The sequence below is a fragment of the Sparassis crispa genome (assembly GCF_003851025.1).
Source record: "Sparassis crispa DNA, contig_000016F, whole genome shotgun sequence".
NCBI classification, from domain to species: domain Eukaryota; kingdom Fungi; phylum Basidiomycota; class Agaricomycetes; order Polyporales; family Sparassidaceae; genus Sparassis; species Sparassis crispa.
In genome coordinates, this window is record NW_020939763.1 from 263,955 (window position 1) to 284,101 (window position 20,147).

At 51.1% G+C, this 20,147-nt stretch overlaps 7 protein-coding genes across 7 annotated transcripts; 3 read left to right on the forward strand and 4 right to left on the reverse strand.

The window, feature by feature from the left end:
- Window positions 1–187: 187 nt before the first annotated feature.
- Window positions 188–1,560, reverse strand: SCP_1701070 (ZZ-type zinc finger-containing protein; the record flags this gene model as incomplete). Its single annotated transcript, XM_027764894.1, has 5 exons — window positions 188–311; window positions 369–1,155; window positions 1,206–1,296; window positions 1,349–1,487; window positions 1,538–1,560. 5 exons carry the CDS (start codon window positions 1,558–1,560, stop codon window positions 188–190), a joined length of 1,164 nt encoding a protein of 387 aa, XP_027620695.1.
- Window positions 1,561–1,850: 290 nt separating this feature from the next.
- SCP_1701080 (Protein BTN1) lies at window positions 1,851–4,136 on the reverse strand (the record flags this gene model as incomplete). Its single annotated transcript, XM_027764895.1, has 12 exons — window positions 1,851–2,067; window positions 2,122–2,348; window positions 2,411–2,512; window positions 2,570–2,590; window positions 2,650–2,663; window positions 2,719–2,980; window positions 3,042–3,141; window positions 3,196–3,268; window positions 3,326–3,392; window positions 3,454–3,644; window positions 3,706–3,768; window positions 3,926–4,136. 12 exons carry the CDS (start codon window positions 4,134–4,136, stop codon window positions 1,851–1,853), a joined length of 1,548 nt encoding a protein of 515 aa, XP_027620696.1.
- A 487-nt stretch (window positions 4,137–4,623) lies between these two features.
- SCP_1701090 (hypothetical protein) lies at window positions 4,624–10,110 on the forward strand (the record flags this gene model as incomplete). The annotated part of the gene is made up of 24 exons (XM_027764896.1): window positions 4,624–4,628; window positions 4,689–5,021; window positions 5,073–5,262; window positions 5,312–6,333; window positions 6,385–6,541; window positions 6,592–7,029; window positions 7,079–7,324; window positions 7,378–7,406; window positions 7,466–7,475; window positions 7,528–7,852; window positions 7,913–8,122; window positions 8,175–8,310; window positions 8,361–8,529; window positions 8,583–8,660; window positions 8,719–8,902; window positions 8,955–9,108; window positions 9,162–9,203; window positions 9,254–9,300; window positions 9,352–9,410; window positions 9,461–9,472; window positions 9,533–9,659; window positions 9,714–9,761; window positions 9,814–9,955; window positions 10,011–10,110. 24 exons carry the CDS (start codon window positions 4,624–4,626, stop codon window positions 10,108–10,110), a joined length of 4,263 nt encoding a protein of 1,420 aa, XP_027620697.1.
- Window positions 10,111–10,427: 317 nt separating this feature from the next.
- Window positions 10,428–11,694, forward strand: SCP_1701100 (Vacuolar protein sorting-associated protein; the record flags this gene model as incomplete). The annotated part of the gene is made up of 8 exons (XM_027764897.1): window positions 10,428–10,574; window positions 10,629–10,701; window positions 10,751–10,907; window positions 10,964–11,128; window positions 11,191–11,366; window positions 11,415–11,557; window positions 11,613–11,639; window positions 11,689–11,694. The coding sequence occupies 8 exons, from the start codon at window positions 10,428–10,430 to the stop codon at window positions 11,692–11,694; spliced, it is 894 nt and encodes a 297-aa protein (XP_027620698.1).
- A 213-nt stretch (window positions 11,695–11,907) lies between these two features.
- Window positions 11,908–14,284, reverse strand: SCP_1701110 (predicted protein; the record flags this gene model as incomplete). The annotated part of the gene is made up of 4 exons (XM_027764898.1): window positions 11,908–13,450; window positions 13,509–13,869; window positions 13,913–14,092; window positions 14,143–14,284. 4 exons carry the CDS (start codon window positions 14,282–14,284, stop codon window positions 11,908–11,910), a joined length of 2,226 nt encoding a protein of 741 aa, XP_027620699.1.
- Window positions 14,285–15,501: 1,217 nt separating this feature from the next.
- SCP_1701120 (tRNA threonylcarbamoyladenosine dehydratase) lies at window positions 15,502–17,244 on the forward strand (the record flags this gene model as incomplete). Its single annotated transcript, XM_027764899.1, has 6 exons — window positions 15,502–15,953; window positions 16,010–16,230; window positions 16,281–16,345; window positions 16,398–16,668; window positions 16,724–16,892; window positions 16,950–17,244. 6 exons carry the CDS (start codon window positions 15,502–15,504, stop codon window positions 17,242–17,244), a joined length of 1,473 nt encoding a protein of 490 aa, XP_027620700.1.
- A 366-nt stretch (window positions 17,245–17,610) lies between these two features.
- On the reverse strand, window positions 17,611–18,931 carry SCP_1701130 (Osmotin, thaumatin-like protein; the record flags this gene model as incomplete). Its single annotated transcript, XM_027764900.1, has 10 exons — window positions 17,611–17,732; window positions 17,795–17,878; window positions 17,937–18,026; window positions 18,094–18,186; window positions 18,249–18,315; window positions 18,374–18,472; window positions 18,526–18,595; window positions 18,663–18,706; window positions 18,768–18,774; window positions 18,834–18,931. 10 exons carry the CDS (start codon window positions 18,929–18,931, stop codon window positions 17,611–17,613), a joined length of 774 nt encoding a protein of 257 aa, XP_027620701.1.
- Window positions 18,932–20,147: the final 1,216 nt, after the last annotated feature.

Here is a 20,147-nt window from a genome sequence, read left to right on the forward strand (position 1 = left end):
TCGGAGCAGTGGCTGTAATTGAACACGGAGAATTGCAGGTCATATGATCTCGCCATTCACTGGCAAGGTGTTCACAAAACCGTATCAGACGATGCACGCAGCAAAACGACAGGATATGCGAGGATATACAAAGGAACAGCTACGAGATACAGCAAGGTCGACATAAATTATAAGCGAAACTGGATTTTCATATCGTACTTTTGCCCACATCCAGCCCGAAACGCTTGAGCTTTTCGAAGTATTTCTGCACCCGGCTCGCGACCTGTCGCGCCGTCCGCCGTGAATTCATCGCCTGCGATATCTTGAGCCACCTGACCACCATTTGTGAGACAACAGTTAAGTTTCAAGTGGACATACGGTCGGCTTACCGATTCTTCTCGCCCTCCGGGATCTCCTCCAGCAGGCGCTCGAGCAGATGCTGCTCCGAAACGGACCACGCCTGCTTGTATGTCTCGGACTTCTGCTTACTCTTCTCCTTCTGCGGTGCAGCAGAAGAAGAAGCAGGCTCCGGGGGCAAGTCCGCTGACTTCGGTGCAGTTTCGCGTCTTCCCTTTGGCTTCGCGCGCACATCTGCAGGAGGGGCTGCTTCTTTCGCCTTCCTAGTTTGACGGCGCTCCCGCACAGGCTTCCCATGAACAGGTGGGTGTGAAGGAGGTAGACCAGAGACAGCCGAGAGAGGAGACGTAACCGACGTGGGCGGCGTGTCCACGTCCATCGGCACAACCTCAGAGCCAGATCCAAGCATCGACGGATCGCCTTCAGCGTCTCCGTCTCCATACGCGTTACACGAAATGTCCACCTCTGCACTCTCGTCCGCCTGATCCCGACGCACAAAAACGCCATTCGCACGGGGCCGCCGCAGTCCGCCGAACCCTGGTACAGAGGTATCGTCAAGACGGCGCTTCTTGAGCTCACGAATCTTCTCCCGCTCGCGTGCACTCCGGCATACCTCCGGGTCTACCTCTTCCTCCTCGTCTTCCGACATTTCAGCTAGGTAGCTGTAAGCAGCCAGGACAGGATCGACCATGTGGACGCGAGCGTCCTTGACTAGCTTTTGAAGCTCAGAAAGTTCAGAGTGCTGTATTGCAGGCGGCTCATTGCGCTGTGCATACGCCTGTCGGCAACCGACGGCGAGCTCTTTGAGGGGCGTCGGGTCTGGAAAAAATCAGAACCAAGATGGGGAGTAGAGGAGAAATTATATTCACCGCAGCCCTTGAAGAGAGACCAGTCAATATCATCTGGCAATGGGGGCATGTAGTCCAGTTGTCCGCTCAATCTAGTGGAGCTAGCTTTCAGCTGCCCAGCCCTAAGCACTAAGTAAATACTTCAGATGGAACGAGGAACACACCTTGTCACCGACATCATCCAGTGAATCAGGAGGGGCCTCTGCAACTTCATCTCTTAATTCCCTTAGGCGTGTTATGTCGGACTGCGTTTGTGCAAGCAAATCTCTCTGCGACTGAATGAACGTCGACAGCGCGTCCAAACTGCGGCTGATGAGCACACATATTTCCTGGAGATTCTAGGGTATGCTTACGTTTTGGCGCGCTTTTCTTCCATTGAAATGCTGACATGGACAGATACAAGGCAGACTGATGGAGTGTGTGGGTGGTATAGAAGAAAAGTGAAGTGAGCGCTCGAGGACAGAGTGCAGGGTCAGCGGAAAGTCTCGAGAAATTCTCCCAAATTCACAAAAATGTCACGGTCGCGTGACTACAGTTTGTGACGCTCAAAAGAGGATCATGATACAGTGCTCCAGCAATGGAAGACGAACAGAAACGCAAGACAAATTATGATGATTCCATATGGCAGACTGATACAATAAAGACAAGTAGAAGTGCATCTATATACTACAAACTCTGGCAGAACATCTTCCCGCGCCGTACCTGCACTCTACACAGCTCCACCTCCGTAGGCATGGCAAGGAGGGACGCAAAGACGATGCCAGTTGAGTCTGCGAGGCCCATAGAGCCGATCTTAAACTCCCGCTCCTGTTTCGAGTGCTCCGGGTCCACGTCCTCGGAACTGTCGTGCCGTTCCTGGTTAATGCGGTAAAAGACGTTGACGCTGAAGGGCGGTCGACGTCAGAAAGACGGCGTCCGGAATCAAGGAAATACTTACTACGCCAAACCGCCACATATTCCTTCAATGCTTATAAGGAAAAAGACGAGGAAGAAACTGAGACCTTCTGACTGGTCTCCGAAAATCCCGACGGCAGATTCAAAGGTCAGTGTACTCAGAACAATTGCCTGAAGGATCGCCGGTAGCGAGAGGAGACGACCGGGCAGTGGTGGGAGACCAATAGAGATCGAAGAGCGGGAGAAGAACACGGTCGTCTGATATACCAACTGCGAGCATTTTTGTCCAATATTACGATCCGTGAATTCTGCTCAGATGAAGTAGTACGCACCTGCCAGAGTGGATAGTAGTCCCTAATAGAGTGTATGAGTTTGCTCATAAGCCAGTACTGGTCTGGTGAAGGTACAGGATATACTAGGGTTGGTGCAACACCCTACGACGACATCTATGAGCCAAATCGCGGTAAATGTGAATGGCTAAACCATCTTACCTGATTGATAATGTATTCAAACTAACAAAAGGTTGCAAAATCATCAGTCGCAGAACACATATAGCATGAATGAGACTCGCCAGATACACGCAGACTGCAACAAATATTGGTTGAAATACGCATCATTGATGAAGAATTTGACTACTTACACAGTGGTAACATGTACCTCGTCAACAGAGGCTTGGCCAGCCTCCACTTATCACTAGCTGACAGGCCAACGGGACGCTTGTGCTCGACGTCTACTTCTGGCTCCGAAGGCAACGGACCATCCTCATCGTCGGTGGTAGATAGTGCGGCATATGGGATAACGGAAGGTGCTGGTTCTTCATAGGACGACGAATTCATAGAGGAAAACGCAGAGGAGCGGGGCAGAAGGAGGAAATACGCCAACGGAATGGCGAGAGGAAGGACCTACCATACTCGGTCAATAATTCATACTTCACGGCGCAATTGAGAGGCCGTATAGACGCACAGAGGACAATCCAACACCGATACGGACACCTAGTCCCCTGAGTTCCCACCAGAGAAATGCACCGACAAGACCAGCCGCACCAGTTCCCGAAGCAAAATAGCTGGATGAGTAGAATATTCAGTTGAGATTTGTCCCCGTGAAACTCATTACTTACCTGACGCTGCGACCTGCAACGGAAGGGGGATGATATCGTACCGATAACTGCAAAAAGGTAAGTTCACCCAGTCCTTGCAGATTTATTCGCATCAGCAAATGAACTCTAAACGACATAACCGAGACCATACCTGAAGAGAATGATGCAAGCGATATCCCCAGAAGTCTCATAGACAGGCTATCAGATAGAGCTACGACCTACGACATCAGGTATCGTCATATTGGAACACGGTCTTTGGAACGCGGACAACAAACTCACTATCATGCCGCTGACACTGATAACACAGCAGCCAAGTAGACGCCGTGAGTATCGTATTCGACCCTTCAGCAGATACGGCCATCCAAGTTTGGCAACAAGGGCTGGAAAAATGTTGCAGAATGCAATGATACCTTTCGGCGTAGATGGCGGCACGAGGTCAAGTGCAGCGGACAGAATGATGACGTAGAGGACTTGGCGCGTTTGACAGAAATTAAGAGGATAGTTGAAGATAGCTAATGAGATTGGACACACCATTATTGATGAAACCAAAAAGAAAGAAGGACAGTCCAAGTCGCAGGAGCAGTCCCGATGACCCTGTTGATAAACACAGGTCAATTCCGTTCTAAAAGGTCATACTTCCAGTAGCAGTGCGACCTCGAAGACATGGCTATGCCTACTTCTCCTTCCACATCTCGGTCGACGAGTCTGCTAGCCTTCAGGATACCCGTAAAAAGAGAGCAGTTTCACTCACCTTCCTTCAAGTCACCTTCCGCACTGTCTCCCGAAAGAAGTGACGCACCCTCTCCTGATATATCTACGGTGAGACGATCGCTCGTAGACTCCCTACGACTTTGCACCTGATTGATAGCGGCAGCATTAGTCTGAGTATGTGGTTCAAATGGTGTGAGCATTGGTTGTAATTCGTAGTTGTCCGAGATAACGTCAAGTAGCGAATTCACCATTCACACTTGACATGGTGGGAAGGAGTATTCGTCCTGAGTTCCGTGCTGGTTGCATGTATGACAGTCACGCACGTGGGGCGCTCGGAACATCTAATAGCAAGCTGAAAATGTATTTAAACCATAAAATCACAAGTAGCCGCACAAAAAATGAGGAAACTGACTTGGTACTCCGCCAACTATGAAAGATCGTGCTAGTGTCGTTCAGAGAGACTCTGGGACATGGTCGGAGTAACTTGAGGTGGTTCAGATATGCTTACGTAAGGACTTCTCTGAATTGGCTCGGGCAGCGCTAAGTACCGTACATGCCCGCTACTGACCGGTCCCCGAATCCCTCGCGGGGCCGGCTTACAGGCTTCAAGCATTTGATTTCGAATGTCAAGAATATTTCTGTACGGTCCATGTGCATTCGGTATGTAACTGACAACTTCTGACGCAAACAAATAGCTCACATCTACTCAGGTTGAAGTGTGCTGGCTAGTACGTGTGTATGAGGTACTGTATACCCTTCACTCGCTGGACATCGAAATTTCCCAGTGCTGACCAGGTATGTAGGGGTGGCGCTCTGAGGAGTATCCGTTGGACGCAAAAGTTTCCAAAACACCCACACAGCATGGCTCAGCGAAGGCTGAAGCATATACTCAATGACCTCGTCGCTCACCCTTCAGTTATTGGTACTTTGAAGCTTGCGGATATTTCATATGACATCCACCAGTCCCCTACGCCCACAAGGCTTCCGCATTGCGAAGATGCTCTTTTGGACTTGCAAGACCACTTTAACCTGGACAACTTGCATTTCATGCTCCAGAAGTACCTTCTTGGGCAAGACATTTTCCTTTTGTCTCAGCCTGGTCCGTATGCGCGACATCTGGCTATGACGTTCTGCAGGTAGGCATACCATGGAAACTCATTTATCCTTACCCATGCTTCGCATTGCAGTTTGATCAACTCTGAATATGAGTACATCGCGCTGCATCGAGACATTGGAGAGACTGAACTGAAACAGGGTAGGGAGATCAGAGCAGGAGGTAACCTACTCTACGTAGATAGTCCGGCAGTTTCTGCGGCGAAACATGGTCGTGTTCTCATCATAGAAGGCATAGAGAAAGCCGAGCGAGGCATCATGCCCGTAAGTAGGTCCGATTAATCGCTTCTACACTTCTCATAATTCTTCATAGGTTCTGAACAATTTGCTGGAAAATCGGGAGATCAATCTAGATGATGGGACACATGTTATCCATCCTCACAGGTACTCTCTTCTTGATTCCTCCTCCACTGGTACTTCTGCAGGAAAGATCTTCATTCCTGCGCACAAGAATTTCAGAGTAATTGCTATTGCGGCTCCCGTCCCTCCATATCCTGGCTATCCTTTAGACCCGCCGTTCCGCAGCCGTTTCCAAGCTCGTTTCGTCGACCCTGTCGGGTCACTTCTCACGCTCAGCAACAGCTCAGCTTCAGACAACTCCCCTCTCTTCCGGACACTGCGAGACATAATCTTATCTACGCAATATGCCAGCGAGTCCCGCCATGCTCTCGACGCAGTTGCCAAATCTACCCTTCCCGCCTTCCCGCAGACAGCCTTGCGCAAGCTTCGTGCTCTCTTGTCCGCTTTCCCTCCTCCAGAGCAGCTATCCTCAGCTCAACTTGCGCGACTCATGCTTACTATCCACCCCGCCTTGATCCACGCACCATTCATCGCGTGGGCTATGCTTTCCAGCAAATCGGAAGAATCTGGATTGGGTCAGCTTGGAAGTCCATCGCTGACAGGGAATGGCGATCATCTCGGTCTCCTGGGCTATTATCTGTCCAAGATCGAACGAGTCAACGAACGTACTGCTCGGATCACGTTTGAGGGCACGGAAGGTGCATCTACGGTGTCGCTTGATGTCTCTGCAGGTCCGAAGAAGCTACTCTCCTTTCCATTCGAAGATCCCGACAAACTTGGCTTCTACGCGACGGACAGATTCATGGGGCTCCTCGCCTCGATGCTCCAGGCGCATGCCCTCGGCTGGGATATCTCTTATGTTCCACCTGCGCTGCCGTCCACCGCATCCTGCTCTACCTCTTTACTGGTCAAGACGTTCGGTGCAGTGCTGGGCTATGAACTGGAAGGAATCCACCTCTACAAGGAGCTGGGTGGCAGAGAGCTGCTGATGCGCCGTAAGATTGGAGATGGGGGCGCGACAAACTGGGAGCCAAGGTCAGTTAACGTGTAATAAATTCCGGTCTGACTTAAGTGTGGATACGACAGCCCTCTTATCCAAGGAGCATGGACGGGACGACTGGTTCATCTCTCCGGCATCGACGTGATTGGATCGACCGCAGGGTCTCTGGCACGATTGATCCAAGACAGGGAGACAGAGCTTTGGGAGAACAAACGGATTGTCTCCCAAGCTTCCGACGAGGAAGTGAGTCTGTTATCGAGACAGTGACTGTAAGATTATTGACGTCAGGCTAGCAAGCAACTGGGGAACTCTCAGTCGCTCACCCTGCCTTCCGCATCATCAGCACGGCCTCGAAGTCCCTTCCTCTGAGAGATTGGCTGTCAGACGAGCATGCGAACATGTTCTTCCCCGTAGCCGCACAGCCCATGGGCAGGGACGAAGAGGCTTCCATCCTCCTGCACACCGGCTGCTCGCCCTCTGTCGTCACCACGCTGCTCACATTTGCAGAGAAATACAGATCAAGCATGACCTCCGATTCCGTACAGAAGAATCGTAAGCTCGGTACCAGGTCGTTGGTCAGGATTGCGCGGCACGTCGCCAAGTTCCCCGGGCATAACGACTTGCACTCATTATTCAGCCGTTCGGTTCTTGCAGAGTTCTTGCCCACAACCGAGGCTATGAATCTGCAAGAACTGTTTGAGGAAAGTGGTATCAAGAAGCGGACACCTGCAGTGCGTATGACACGGGCGCTCTGATAATTGAGATTGAATCTCTCTGCAGTTTAACCCATCGCCAGAGATCCAGGACGGCGGTCTTCTCTTTCCAGCGCCGAGTGACCCTAACAATGCTAGTGCGGAGCCCATATTCATACCATTCTTCGATGAGTCGCAGGATGCTGAAGGTGTCGCATCGCATGTGCCGCACATGGATCACTTCTACGACAACAGCTTGCAGACGGGTTTGATGCGCGATCTCGCTATTGACCTTGAAGCGCTGGGCGAACATCTAGTTTTACTTGGAAATCAGGTACGCAGCTCTGGTCCCTAGTCCATGGAATCTGGTGGGCTGAGCTCTCGCAGGGAGTGGGAAAGAACAAGATTGTTGATAGGTCAGTGGTTTCTGTTCAATTTTGACCCTTCACTGTCCCTAAACGATATACCTTGACAGACTCTGTCAGGTAAGACTGTTGTTGTTAACTTGGAATTCTTCCTTAGCTAGCCCATTCTCAGCTCCTCGGACGTCCTAGAGAGTACATCCAACTGCACCGCGATACGACAGTGAACCAGCTGATGTTCCAGACAGTATTAGAAGGCGGAGTGATTAAGTACACCGACTCTCCTCTACTGAGAGCCATCAAATTGGGACGCGTCATCGTCATAGATGAAGCAGACAAGGCTGCGGAGCACGTAGTGGCGATCTTCCGAAGTCTCGCTGGGTATGGCCAGCTCACACTCCCCGACGGTCGGCGCGTATGCCGGGAGAGAAAGCGAGAAGGGGACATTGTGGTACATCCAAAGTTCCGTCTGATCTTGTTGGCCAATAGACCCGGATACCGTGAGCCTCGTTTCAGCCTTGTCTTCTTAACGGTTCATATTCATGTTCGTCGTCTGTTAGCATTCCTGGGCAACCATTTCCTTCAGGTTCTTGGCGACAACTTCAGCTGCCATGCTGTGACCAACCCCGACATGAGCAGCGAGAGAAAGCTTCTTTCGCAACTCGCACCTGAGCTCAGCGAAGACATGATTCTTCGTTTAGTGGCTGTATTCCATGATTTGCGAGCTGCGTTCGATAGCGGAGCGTTGACTTATCCATACTCCCTCAGAGGTGCGTAAACCGTGTTATCTGAAATTGCTTTTGCCGATGACGATTGTCTCAGAATTGATCAACATTGTTCGGCACATGCAGTCATATCCCAAGGATTCGCTAGAGACAACTCTTCGAAACGTCTTCGATTTCGATGTTTATAAGCCAGACACCATTGAGAAATTGGCTGCCATTTTGGACCATCACGGGTTTGACTTTTGCACGTTTGGTAGTTCCGTTCTGACCTGTGCCGCTGTAGTTTGGCCGTGAAGCGCTTAGGAATCGACGCTGCCAGAGAGGTTTCGAGGAAGAAAATCGTCGATGTCCAGTTTGAACCAAAAGGCAGAACCGATCTCTCGAACCCCAAGTTTGGCAAAGAAGATCCTAATAATGAGCCACACGTCGGTGGAAATACCTGGGCTGGTGGAGTGAGCTATTTCCCCTACCACTCTCCTTTCTGTTAATGCTCACTCGCCGCAAGACTGGTGGTCGAGACACTGCCGGTCTTGGCGGCCGCGGAGGTTACATGCGTCTCTTCAAGGGCCACGACATCAAACAAGTATGTCCTTCAGCTTTTTTCAGGTATTTAGGTTTTTTTTGCTAATTACATTTGCTAGATCTCGGATGAGTTGAAGAATGACGTCCCTGATCACATTAAAGAGCAGGCTCGAGAGATGGCTCGCCAGGAACTAGCTCGCAGACTCGAGGAACTCAACATGAGCGCGGGTGAGGCGAGGGGATACGGCGCACTGCTAACCGCAGTGGGTTCACATATTGCGCAACTGCATGATTTACTGGAGAGTAAGCAGCATACGAACTTTCCGGCGTTTGCTCGTTGACGTGGATATTGCAGACCTTGCGGCCAAGGAAGAAGAGCGTGTGTGGGTCAAGCGTCAGACCGATGGCGAGCTTGATGACAGTCGCTTGACTGAAGGCTTAACGGGAGAAGCGACAGTGTACAAACGGCGTGGAATGGCGAAGCCTGAGATGGGGCGTCCACAGATAAAGTATGTTTCGTAATCTATTACAGTCCCATTCAACTGATGCAAATACACTGCAGGCCTAAACGCATCAGATTCCTCTTCGACATAAGCGCTTCTATGTAGGTTGTCGTTGAGCCATATTCCCACACACATTGACGATCTTCCGCAGGTACCGTTTTCAGTATGACGGGCGCCTGAAGAGGAGTATGGAGACCGGTTGGTGTTGACTAATTCATGTGCGAAGGGCAATGAATAAGTTTTTGTCAGCGGTGATGTTGATGGAAACCTTCGACCGCCTTACAAGGAAGGACAAGTATGTTTGGGATGTGAGTACGGGTAACGTTTATACTTATCTGTAAACTAACCCACGACTTAGATATACGGTCACGTAAGTACCGAAATCCGCAGTTTCACAGTCTCTGACTCCGTTTTGCTATGTGTATGGTAGTCTGGGGACTCCGCGGAAATTCCGTTGGTGGAGTTTGACAAGCCACCGGCCGAACTTCGGGATCGATGGAAGGTGGTCGAGAAAATGGAGATGGTCACGCAGTACACCTTTGCGGGTGATTACACGAGTGAGAATTTCTCTCCTTAGCTCTCTCCTCCTAACTGTTGTTCATTCTCTGTAGCGGAGGCCATTGACAAGGCCGTCACGGAAGTTGCCAAGTTCGACGCTGGTCAGTTGCTCTTTGCTCCGTAACCTTCACTTTCATCATCACCTCTAAACAGATGACTGGTTCGTTATTGCGGTCACCGACGCCAATTTTGCGCGTTATAATATTACGGCTGAGGATCTCCAACGGGTGATGACCCGCCAACCTAAAGTCAACACGGCCCTTATCTGCATAGGCGAAGGAGCTGAAGCCGCATGGTAAATTTTACGCATCCCTTTGCCACCGTATCTCTCTCATCTCTCCCTTTCCCAGGATCCCGCAGAAACTGCAGGGTCGTGGTTTCCGTGTCTCAAATACAGCGGACATACCTACTGTTCTACGGAGCATTCTATCCACGATGGTTGATCGTTGAGGGAATGTATGACAATACTGTGTTTTTGTGAAGTATTTCTAGTGTAGCCAACTACAATTGAGACGTGTTCAGGACCGTTGCTGGTGTTTGCTCTCATCGCCGAGTGTATGACCGACTCGTCACTTGTCGCGCGCTAATGTATCTGTCGACCTCGGATGCTACCTGTTAGCTTGTTGCAGCACTCAACAAGTTGAGCTAGGCAGTCGTCTGCGATTGCAGTCCCTTCTGTTGGTTGTTGCCTGCAGTTCTGAAACCTTGTCGCCAATCACTAATCTAACTCCCAACTCCGTTGCGCGACACCTTGCATCACCACAGCCATGGCAGCGTACTTCTTTGCATCACCGGTGGACGTAGACGTGAAATTGGAGGGAGAAGATGACCGGAAGAAGGTCGAGTTGAAGGGAGAGAAAGACAAGGCTATCTCATGTCCCGTCTATTACGATGGTGACGCCGTTGCTGGCCAGGCACGTACTAATCACGCCCGTTCGTGTCTCATACATAACCAGGGAAGTCTCTAGGTGACAGTGCGCGTTCGGGATGGCAAGAAATTTGCTCATGATGGTATCAAAGTAGAGTTCATTGGCAGCATTGGTGAGTTATCGTTCAGCATACCGGAATTTGTTCCAACTCCAGCCCTCAGAACTGTTCTATGACCGAGGTCATCACCATGAATTCCTATCTCTATCACAAGAGCTGGCTGCACCAGGGGAGATGCGGGCAGCTCAGACATACGACTTTTTGTTCAAGAATGTTGAGAAGCAGTATGAGAGTTACCAGGGCATCAATGTGAAGCTACGGTTTGTGCAGTGTTTTCAAGGGTGGGCGTTCCTTAGATGACAGTCCACTCTTCTAGGTACTTGATCCGAGTAACAATATCCAGAAGATTAGCAGACGTCACCAAAGAGCGGGAGATATGGGTACATTCGTACAGAATGCCTCCAGACAGCAACAACTCAATCAAGATGGAGGTTGGTATTGAGGACTGTCTACACATCGAGTTCGAGTACAACAAGTCTAAGTACGTGGCGTCGCGTTGTGATTGTGCTGGTTCCTCATGGACACGCTGGTTGCTACCTGCAGGTACCATTTGAAGGACGTCATCGTTGGCAAGATCTACTTTCTACTCGTTCGAATCAAAATCAAGCATATGGAGCTCTCCATTATTCGGCGTGAAACCACGGGCGCACCACCGAACCAATACAATGAAAGTGAGACAATCACGAAATTCGAGATTATGGACGGCGCGCCAGTACGAGGTTCGTGTTGTCGTTCCTCCTCTTTGCAGCTACCGATGTTTGGCGCAGGAGAGACGATTCCCATACGTCTCTTCCTTGGCGGCTTCGACCTGACGCCGACGTTCCGTGAGGTAAACAAGAAATTCAGTGTGCGATACTACCTCAACTTGGTCCTCATCGACGAGGAGAACCGGCGATATTTCAAACAGCAAGTATGTGACACGTTGATTCTGACTGCACCGCAATCGTCTGATTCGAGTGCGTTAGGAAATCACTGTTTTCAGAATACCGGAGGTGAGTATGGTATTTCGACTGCTTCGCGGTTATCTGACGTCCTCTTCAGAACTGATGTCTGGACTTTGTACTTATTATACGTATATCTTATTCCTGGGATTGCTGAGTACCTCTCACGAAACGTCTTGCACCACGATTGCACCTCACGAGGTAGGTTCCAATTCGCCACCATATAACGTTACAGACATTGTTCGATAAGGATACATACTCGTTGCCGGGTGCACGCGATGGTACGAATACACAGAAACGCCATAAAGTAGCGCCGTTTTCAAGACACCCACCTGGCGACACCTAGCCTCTCGTGCTGTTTCTCGCCCACCTTGCTCTGTCTGTGCAACTTCCTCCTGACTTTGATGGGTGTAGGTGTGTAGGGGTCCACAACAGCATTCGCTCCTCTTTGTCTCTCCGCAGACGTGATGTCCACCTCAACAGCGATGCTCTCACGCGTGAAAGCCACATACGGGTCCGGTGTCATCCTCCTCGGCACGTTCCCAACGCTCTTGATTCTCATCGCTGTTCCCCCAGGCAATTCCGCCTCGTCGCTAGCGATGGAGCTCGACGTGATCGCTCCAGTGGTATCAGCGCTCAGTGTCTTCGCTGTCCTTAGCCCAGTATCCGCGTAACTCTGGGATGGTGTTCCGGACAGCGGAACAGCGTTCATAGACATGGGGGTGGGCAACGAGGCTTCTAGCGACTCTGGATCCATCGTCTCACCCTGCAAGACTGTGTCAACAATCAGGGCATTCTCAATCGAGGCTCGCCGGAGCATGCGCTGCTCGAGCAAATCCTGCCGAAGTGTGCTGCGCCAGCATCGCGACGTGGGGTGCGTGCTTGACTGCCTCGAGATTGGAATACTGGTTGCACCATCGTCTGTTACGGTCAACATTTCCACACCCGGATCGGGAGTGACGCGTCCTCTAATCTTGCCCGTGGCAGAGAAATTCGGATTTCTCTCATAAGCTGCGCGCCAGAGGGGAACCTGATAGTTCAGCTCTTCATTCGGGTGCTGTGTAGCGGTACGCGGCGGGGTGCAAGGGAACTGCACCGCGAGAGCATGAACAGCTTCCATCGAGTCGGACCCACAACTGTCTCGTTCCTGCTCCATCAGGTAGTGTCCGCCCGCGATCGTTTGGCGACTCCGTGCAGAGTACGCACGCTTAGCTGTCACAATGACCGCGGGTTCTATAGTGGACACTGTGGTAGCGGTCGCAGGCGGGCTGTCAGGGATTGCTTCTGCTTCGAAGGTTAGTGGAGGAACGGGCGCTACGGGGCTGGTAAGGCTCTTTAGGCCCTCGAAGTCCGGTGGAAGGGATTTACTGCGGGGCAGCGTATGCTCGCGGAATGACTCGGTATTCAGGAGCGCCTTGTGGAGGCTCAGGGAGGAGAAGCGGCGCAACTGGAGAACGGGAGTGTCGTCCGTGGTGTAGTGCACAGTGACGCGCTTTTGGCGCCGTTCATCAATATCAGTAAAGCGAGGGCGCAGAGCGGCTCTGGCGGGTCTGTCTAAGTTGATAGTTCTCTGCAGGAAAGGGGCTGAGGACGGGGGTCGCGAATGCACCGAGGCACGATTTGGGCGAAGCCATGATGATCGTGCGGTTTTCTCGCCTGGCACATGAAATGCGAAGACTTTCGCCTCTACCATTTGGGTGGGAGTCGGAGACCCAGGCGCAGCCTCTGGGTCAAAGGCATGACCGCTGAGGTGCACAAATGTGCTATTCCGAGGGTTAGAGATGAGGGTACGCAACGTGGACCTGCGGCGCGATTGAACATCTGCAGATCGGAAAATGTGGAAGTCCTCCACTCGGTCGACACTGAAAAGAAGATGAGAATGCTGTATTACGTTGGCGAAATTTGCAGGCACAAACTGACCCGTTGATAACACCGATGATCAAACACGCTCTACCGAGGAGTCGGAGGATTCGCCTAGTGAGGACAACTGCGTAACCTCCAGATGCGAATCCAACCAGAACTTCCACCGTACCAAGCAGGAAGCCTGCTATAATCCACAAGAGACCGTGGAAAAGATGGGTCTTCACCTGAATTCCGTCCGGCGTGGCCTCGCTGCGACGTTGGCGGAATGCTTTATTTAGCCGGTGTAAGGCAACACAGAGATGGATGCCCTGATACAGGACCAGAAGCGCCAGGGTAACGATGTCGAAAACCGTGTGAGCACTGTTGTTCGTGAACCCAACCGCGACCATGTGCTGGACTCCAAACGTTCCTGAAGGAGCTGTGTAGGAGATACTCGGGATAACCAAAAGAAAAGTGCGTACGATAGGAAATGCCAAAGAAAGATGCCAGTCCGTTCAATGCAATGATCACGGGTATAACAAATAGAAGGGAATACATCACGATCGCTCGGAATTGTGCAGAAATAATCAGGAAGAGTTCCGAATTGGTGTAGAGAAGGAGGAAGAGTGTGTAGAGGAGAAGAGGAACAAAGGACGCAGTACCTGTTATGTGGCGGTGAGCTCTGGATGTGTTCCGGATGCACAGGGCGTACCGATGAAAATGTCCAATGGTCTGAAAATCTGCAGCGAATCGCCAACCTTAGGGATGATATGGACCAGCGCATCTATCAGTGACAGAGCGAAATAGGTAAACCCCTCTGCGGCAAGTATAATGGGTTTTCTGCAACGGGACATGAATAAGCGTCTGTTGCTCTACCGATTAACGTCAATACAAATAGTCATCGCCTGGCTGCGCAGAAAGGTATCCTGACGCGACCCATGAGTATTAACACATCTCGCGCGACTCACCTGTCATAGCCAAGCCTTGCTAGCACCAAGCCCAGACAGAAGAAGATCTCAAGACCGGAAGGAATAACCAGAATACCAGACTCGAGCCTGGTGAGCGATTGGCAGCGCAAGGTCGAGGCCAAGGAAAGACAGATTTCACCCATTTAGTAATGAGCCGTCTTATTCTTCTGCAATAAAAGGATAAATAGACGCATTCCAGACGCCAGTGGGGTAATACAAGAAAGCAGTCTCGGAAACGAATGGAGCGCAGACTTGCTGCGAGAAAGAACGTCGCCTGCACGTCGAACGAACGAAGGAGAGGGAAGGAGTAACCTGTGGGTAAGATTTCATTGCAGCGCCTGAGACAGTATTTCTGACAGTGATGACGGTTGCTTAGTTGTCGATGTTAATTATGGCGGTGGGAACTTGGTTCTCGCCGGTGGTCACCGTGGCGATTACTGTGACTGCCTTTTCTAGATCATCGTGTCGTCAGGGACGTTCGTCCAACCCTCGATCTGTTCAGACTGCTAACCGTTCCTCTACATGTTGAGGGGTGAACGAGGGTACAACTAACAGCCAGTTTGAGACGAAGCAGGTCCAGGGAACTTATAGCCCAAGGTTCCGCCAAACGAACGAGGGCATGTGCAATCGTCTTCCTCACTACCTGTTCCGAAGAGAAATGAATGATACGTAAAACTCCTCCAACATGCGAACCGTCGAAGTACTGTAGTGAACACACAGTCAAACTCAACGGTATGTGGTGCGGCCACGCAGACCAAACGAGGCCAACAATTCATGTCCGTGTACCACCAATGTGGAGAGGGATACAGAAATCTCACCTCATGCCTACCACAACCCTGGACACAGTACAGACATGTGTCACCCTCGAGGTTACCTTACCGCATGTTTTCCGTGTTGCCAAAAGGCAGGAGTTGACTAGAACAGTTGAACAGTTTGGGTAGAAGTTCCGACCTGTGTATAATTCGGATATTATTCTCCAATCGACAAGCGAAGTCCAGAAAATGTGACTGTGCCGTGACATGATGTCACTGGCCATGGGTGCGCAGCCCTAGACTAGGGTTAAGCTTATATTGCTTGGACTTGGTCACCGGTGGGAGACAATCATGAACGTTCAGCTTGACTTCCACTCACACCGCACCCAGCTCATCTGCACAGCCGTTGCGGCATCACTAGCTACAGCCGGCCTACTTTCTGCTTTCCAGCGGTACAATCGTCAACAGAAACGAAGAGAACTTGACGAGAGCATTCATCGCTCGATTTCTGGGCAAGAGGCAAAGCATCCCCTCGAGGATTTGTGTGAAAAGAAAATCAAGCGAAAATCCAAATCACACCTCTCGCTGGAGGATGATGTCAATAAATCGGATATTTCTCTTGGAATTGCCGCGCAGCTTGAGAGTGGACCGTATGAGTACGACGAAGAGCTGGTGAGGGAGCAGTTGGCGCGGAACTATGCATTCTTCGGAGAGGAGGGAATGGCCAAGATCAGGAAGGGAATGGTCGTCGTTATAGGCTGCGGAGGCGTCGGCAGCTGGGCCGCAATTATGCTGGCCAGATCGTACGCTTACCATGCGAAGGTCCCCGAGTTGTTTCGCGCTAACTGTCAATCTGCAGAGGGGTCTCGAAAATACGCCTTGTCGACTTCGACTATGTGACATTGTCCTCGCTGAACAGGCATGCTGCGGCAGTTCTGTCCGACGTTGGAACGCCCAAGGTGAAGTGCATTGAGCGCACGCTGAAGCAGATCTCGCGGTGGATCGAGGTCGACTCCCGTGTTGATATCTGGCGAAAGGATCAGGGAGGGGAGTTGCTGGAAGGTGCAGACTGGGTGATAGGTGATTTTCTCAGCCTTGTTTTCAGCATATTGCTGACAGAAATTATTCAGACGCAATTGACAATATCACTACCAAGGTGGACCTGCTGAAATATTGTCACGACCATAACATCAAAGTCCGTCGCCATTCCACATACTTCGTAGGCGTGTCTTCATGTTACCACGCAGGTGTTCTCGTCAATGGGCTCAGGTGCCAAGTCCGACCCAACGCGCGTGCAGATTAGCGACATATCATGTACTATGTACGACCCGCTTGCCCGGTCTGTCCGCCGTGGTCTGCGATTGGAGGGTATAGCATCCGGGATCCCAGTTGTCTACTCCACGGAAGTTCCTGGCGATGTCAAGCTTCTTCCACTCCCCGAAGACGAGTTCGAGAAGGGAGATGTGAGGGAGCTGGGCGTCTTCGACGATTTTCGCGTGCGCATTATCCCAGTAATTGGTGAGCTATAAATCGAGATGGAAGCAGCAAGTGCTGATTTCTCCTGTATCTTCAGGCCCACTTCCTTCCATCTTTGGACTGAATATCGCGACATATATCCTATGCGAGCTCGCGGGGAAGCCGATCACGAATCCTCTTCCTGTAAAGTTCCGCAAGAAGCTGTACGAGCGCCTCTACCGTGAGCTCCTGCACCGAGAAGAAAAGCTCGCCGGGGAGCCAATCAAGTATGCATTCCTGCGTCTCTGACCTCGAATTACCTGACATCGCTCTTCCTCCTCCAGCAAATTGCCAATAGACGAAGACGACGTGGGACTCATTTTCGAAGACATCCACCGCGGACGCTCCGTAATCCCCCCATATCCCGTGCCTTCGCGCCCAACGCTTGTGCGCTGGGACCCTGCGCAGCCGCTTTCACTGGAAAATTGTGTACCCATGGAACACGCAGAGGCGGAGCGGCACGTTGCAGAATGCTACGGTGGTTCGAAGACAGCGGAGGAGTTGTGGGGCGCCCATGCTGCCGAGGTGGTGAGTCGGAGGAGAGAGGAAATTAGGAAGGTGCGGGAGTGGGTGCTATAATTACGGACTTGGATTCGTTCGGTCAAAGTTGCTATTAGTTATTCGCTCCTCTTGTCGAGAATGCGCACGTATGGAGCACAGAAAGCACCGGTAAGCCGACATTGGTGACGCAGGAACTGTCATTGGCGGAATGCTCATCAGTGATGATGATGAGGGGCATTTCGTATCAAAAGGTGGGTTATCCATCATTTGATTATTACTACTACCCTACACTGACTATCATCACTAGCACCCGTCTGACAAATTCACATAAACTGACAGCATAATAAGAGGAAGGGGGTGGATAACAACATTCCTGGGACGATAATGTGGTCTTCCATTTACAAGTAGTGTTAAATGCTCTCATGTACGCCGATCTCCAGCAAGTTACGATGATGGAGGACAGAACGTGACAGTATAGTCAGCCACAAGGCTGGAAGCGCAAGACCACAAAGCAGTACCGCTGCTCTCGTCGTAGGCATAGCAGTATGAGTTCGGACAGTTGTCCTCTGTCGCGTGGGCCCATTCAGTCAGTCACTCTGCACAACGGAAAGTAAGAAGCGACACTCACTAAAGTAGGAATAGTACTGAACGCCAGACGAAGGACATGTCGCGGCGGTGTCGTAATTACCGGTGCAGCAATTCGGAGAGTTACCTGCGATGTGCATTACGTCAATATACGATGAACAGATGAAAGCAGGTAGCTCATTTACTCGGATCACCGTCCAAGTTGGCTTCGCACGCGCTCTTGCATCCAACCGGGAATCCAGTTGAGTCGTATGGGCCAATAAGGGCCGCAGGACCTGCGCATTAGACGCGAAGGTTTAACTTCAAATATAAGGTGTTAGGATGCCAGCTCAGACGACGAACAGTTAGGTCCGAGGTCGACGTCGCAGTCGGCCTCTCCGCATCCCGCATTGTTGGTGATGGAGACGGGCAAGTTGTACCCGTCAACCAGCGATACTGATATGTACGCAGACGCAGTGAGTGGCAATGTCAGCGAGAACCTAATCAGGAGAGCTCACCGTCGTAATAATCGGCAGCGCCATTGGTACCCAAGGTGAACTCCGCCAGGGACGCTGGAGGAATACCCTATATATGTCGCCAAAGCGTCAACCAGTATATCGCAATGCAAATAAAGAAGACTAACGGTTCCTGTGGAGGGGTCACAGACTAGGCCGCCATTGCAACCGCCAGAAGGGCACTGAGTGGCTGGGTTGGTATCGCTGAAGTCGCAATCACGGCGACCCTTGACATTGGGAGTTAACAGATACACTGCAACATGATACGTCCGGTACTCACCCAAATACGGCCTGCGGTCCAGCCTTCGGGAACAGTAAAAGAGACAGACGTGTAAGCACCGGCTTCCCATCTTTGTGGCTCATAAATTAGTAGATTCTTCTTATGAAAACAATCCTGAAAGAAAGTGCTGTACTAACCCAGTGGTGTAATCCGGAGTAACGGATCCAGCACCAGTGAATATCTACATCGAACACAGAAATGAGACGGCGGAACAAACGGTCGATTGTGGGTCATGTATTCACAGCAGGCCTGCAGTGACATGGTCGCTCAATGAGTGGCGTAGAAGTGGGTGACTTTATGTGACGTACCATATGGTGAAGGGACAGCCATTGTAAACCGTGAACGTCCTGTCCGCGGCCGACAACAGAGCTGAAGCCAGAACGATGAAGACTGCCGAGTTCTTCATCTGGATGACTGATGGAAATTTGAGTATGGGAGTAATGCGATGTGGGGGCCTTGCGACCCCGACTATCCCCTCGAAGACATCTTTTATAGCTTTCGACTGGGACGGTCATATGGTCCAGGTCGAACGAGTGCAACCATGGGATCGCAGTATAGTTAGTTGATCATCTCATGATGACGGAACCCTTTTTTTCCAAAAAGGACCAGTGCAGCCGATGTCTGTGTAGAGCAGACCATGCGGGCCGCCGACGTTCCATTGTCGCGTAGACTGTAACGCCAGCGCAGATTCTGGACGCAGGGAGCCGCATGGCCGCACTTTGTCATAATTTCAAGGTCGTCCATGTGATGGTATGCATGACAATGTTGCAGGCGGAAGATGACGAGTAGCATCATGTCAGCTGAAGCCATCATATCAGCTTTCGGAGTTCAAGTTGCTATTGTGGGGGCATCGCAGGTTGTGCTCAGTCTTTGGTAACATATCAAGCGAAGAAGGCACAAGTGAAAGCCTCAAGATTCAAGCAAGCGAAGGTCCAATCAAGAATCCAAGGAAATCAGGAACCTTCTAAATGGTAAAGCAGGCCCGGCTTCTGAGCCCAGTCACGCCTGCAGAGTTAGCCAGCGGTTCCTTCGAATACAGCAGTTGCCAAATCTGGATAGATGATCTGACTGCGGCGCCTCGCAACATACTATTACCAGGTGGTCGGCCCAGCGCATCATAATCGATGATGATAGTTACTGACGAGCTTGACATCCAGAATCCGCTAACAAGCAGCGACAACATTGATCCGGGCATCTAATTCGTTCTGGAGGGCGCAACTTCACACCGTAGAGTGCGGTACTGGCTTGACATGATCAGGGTTTTGACAGCGTGGACACAAGGAGCAGCGGTACGAAGGTCGTCGTTCGACGTCATGTGTATCCCCAGAAGATTTTGAGGTTTGCCCACATGTGGTACCTGTCTCGCCTACACCAGGGCTGAGTCTCGGGTATTGGCTGGGACCGGACTTTCGAGATCAGCCTTTGACAACGAAACTGTTCTCCAGCCATCGTCATATGTTAGGGGCCAGACCAACTGAGTGTCATCTCGGCCAGATATCTTGTACCACATGGTCATCTGCAACATGAACTATCTCGTGAAGATTGAAGGTGAGGTTCGGCATCTTGAATATGATAGACACGCCCCACCATTAATCTATGTGAGGGGAGCCCTGAGAACGTAG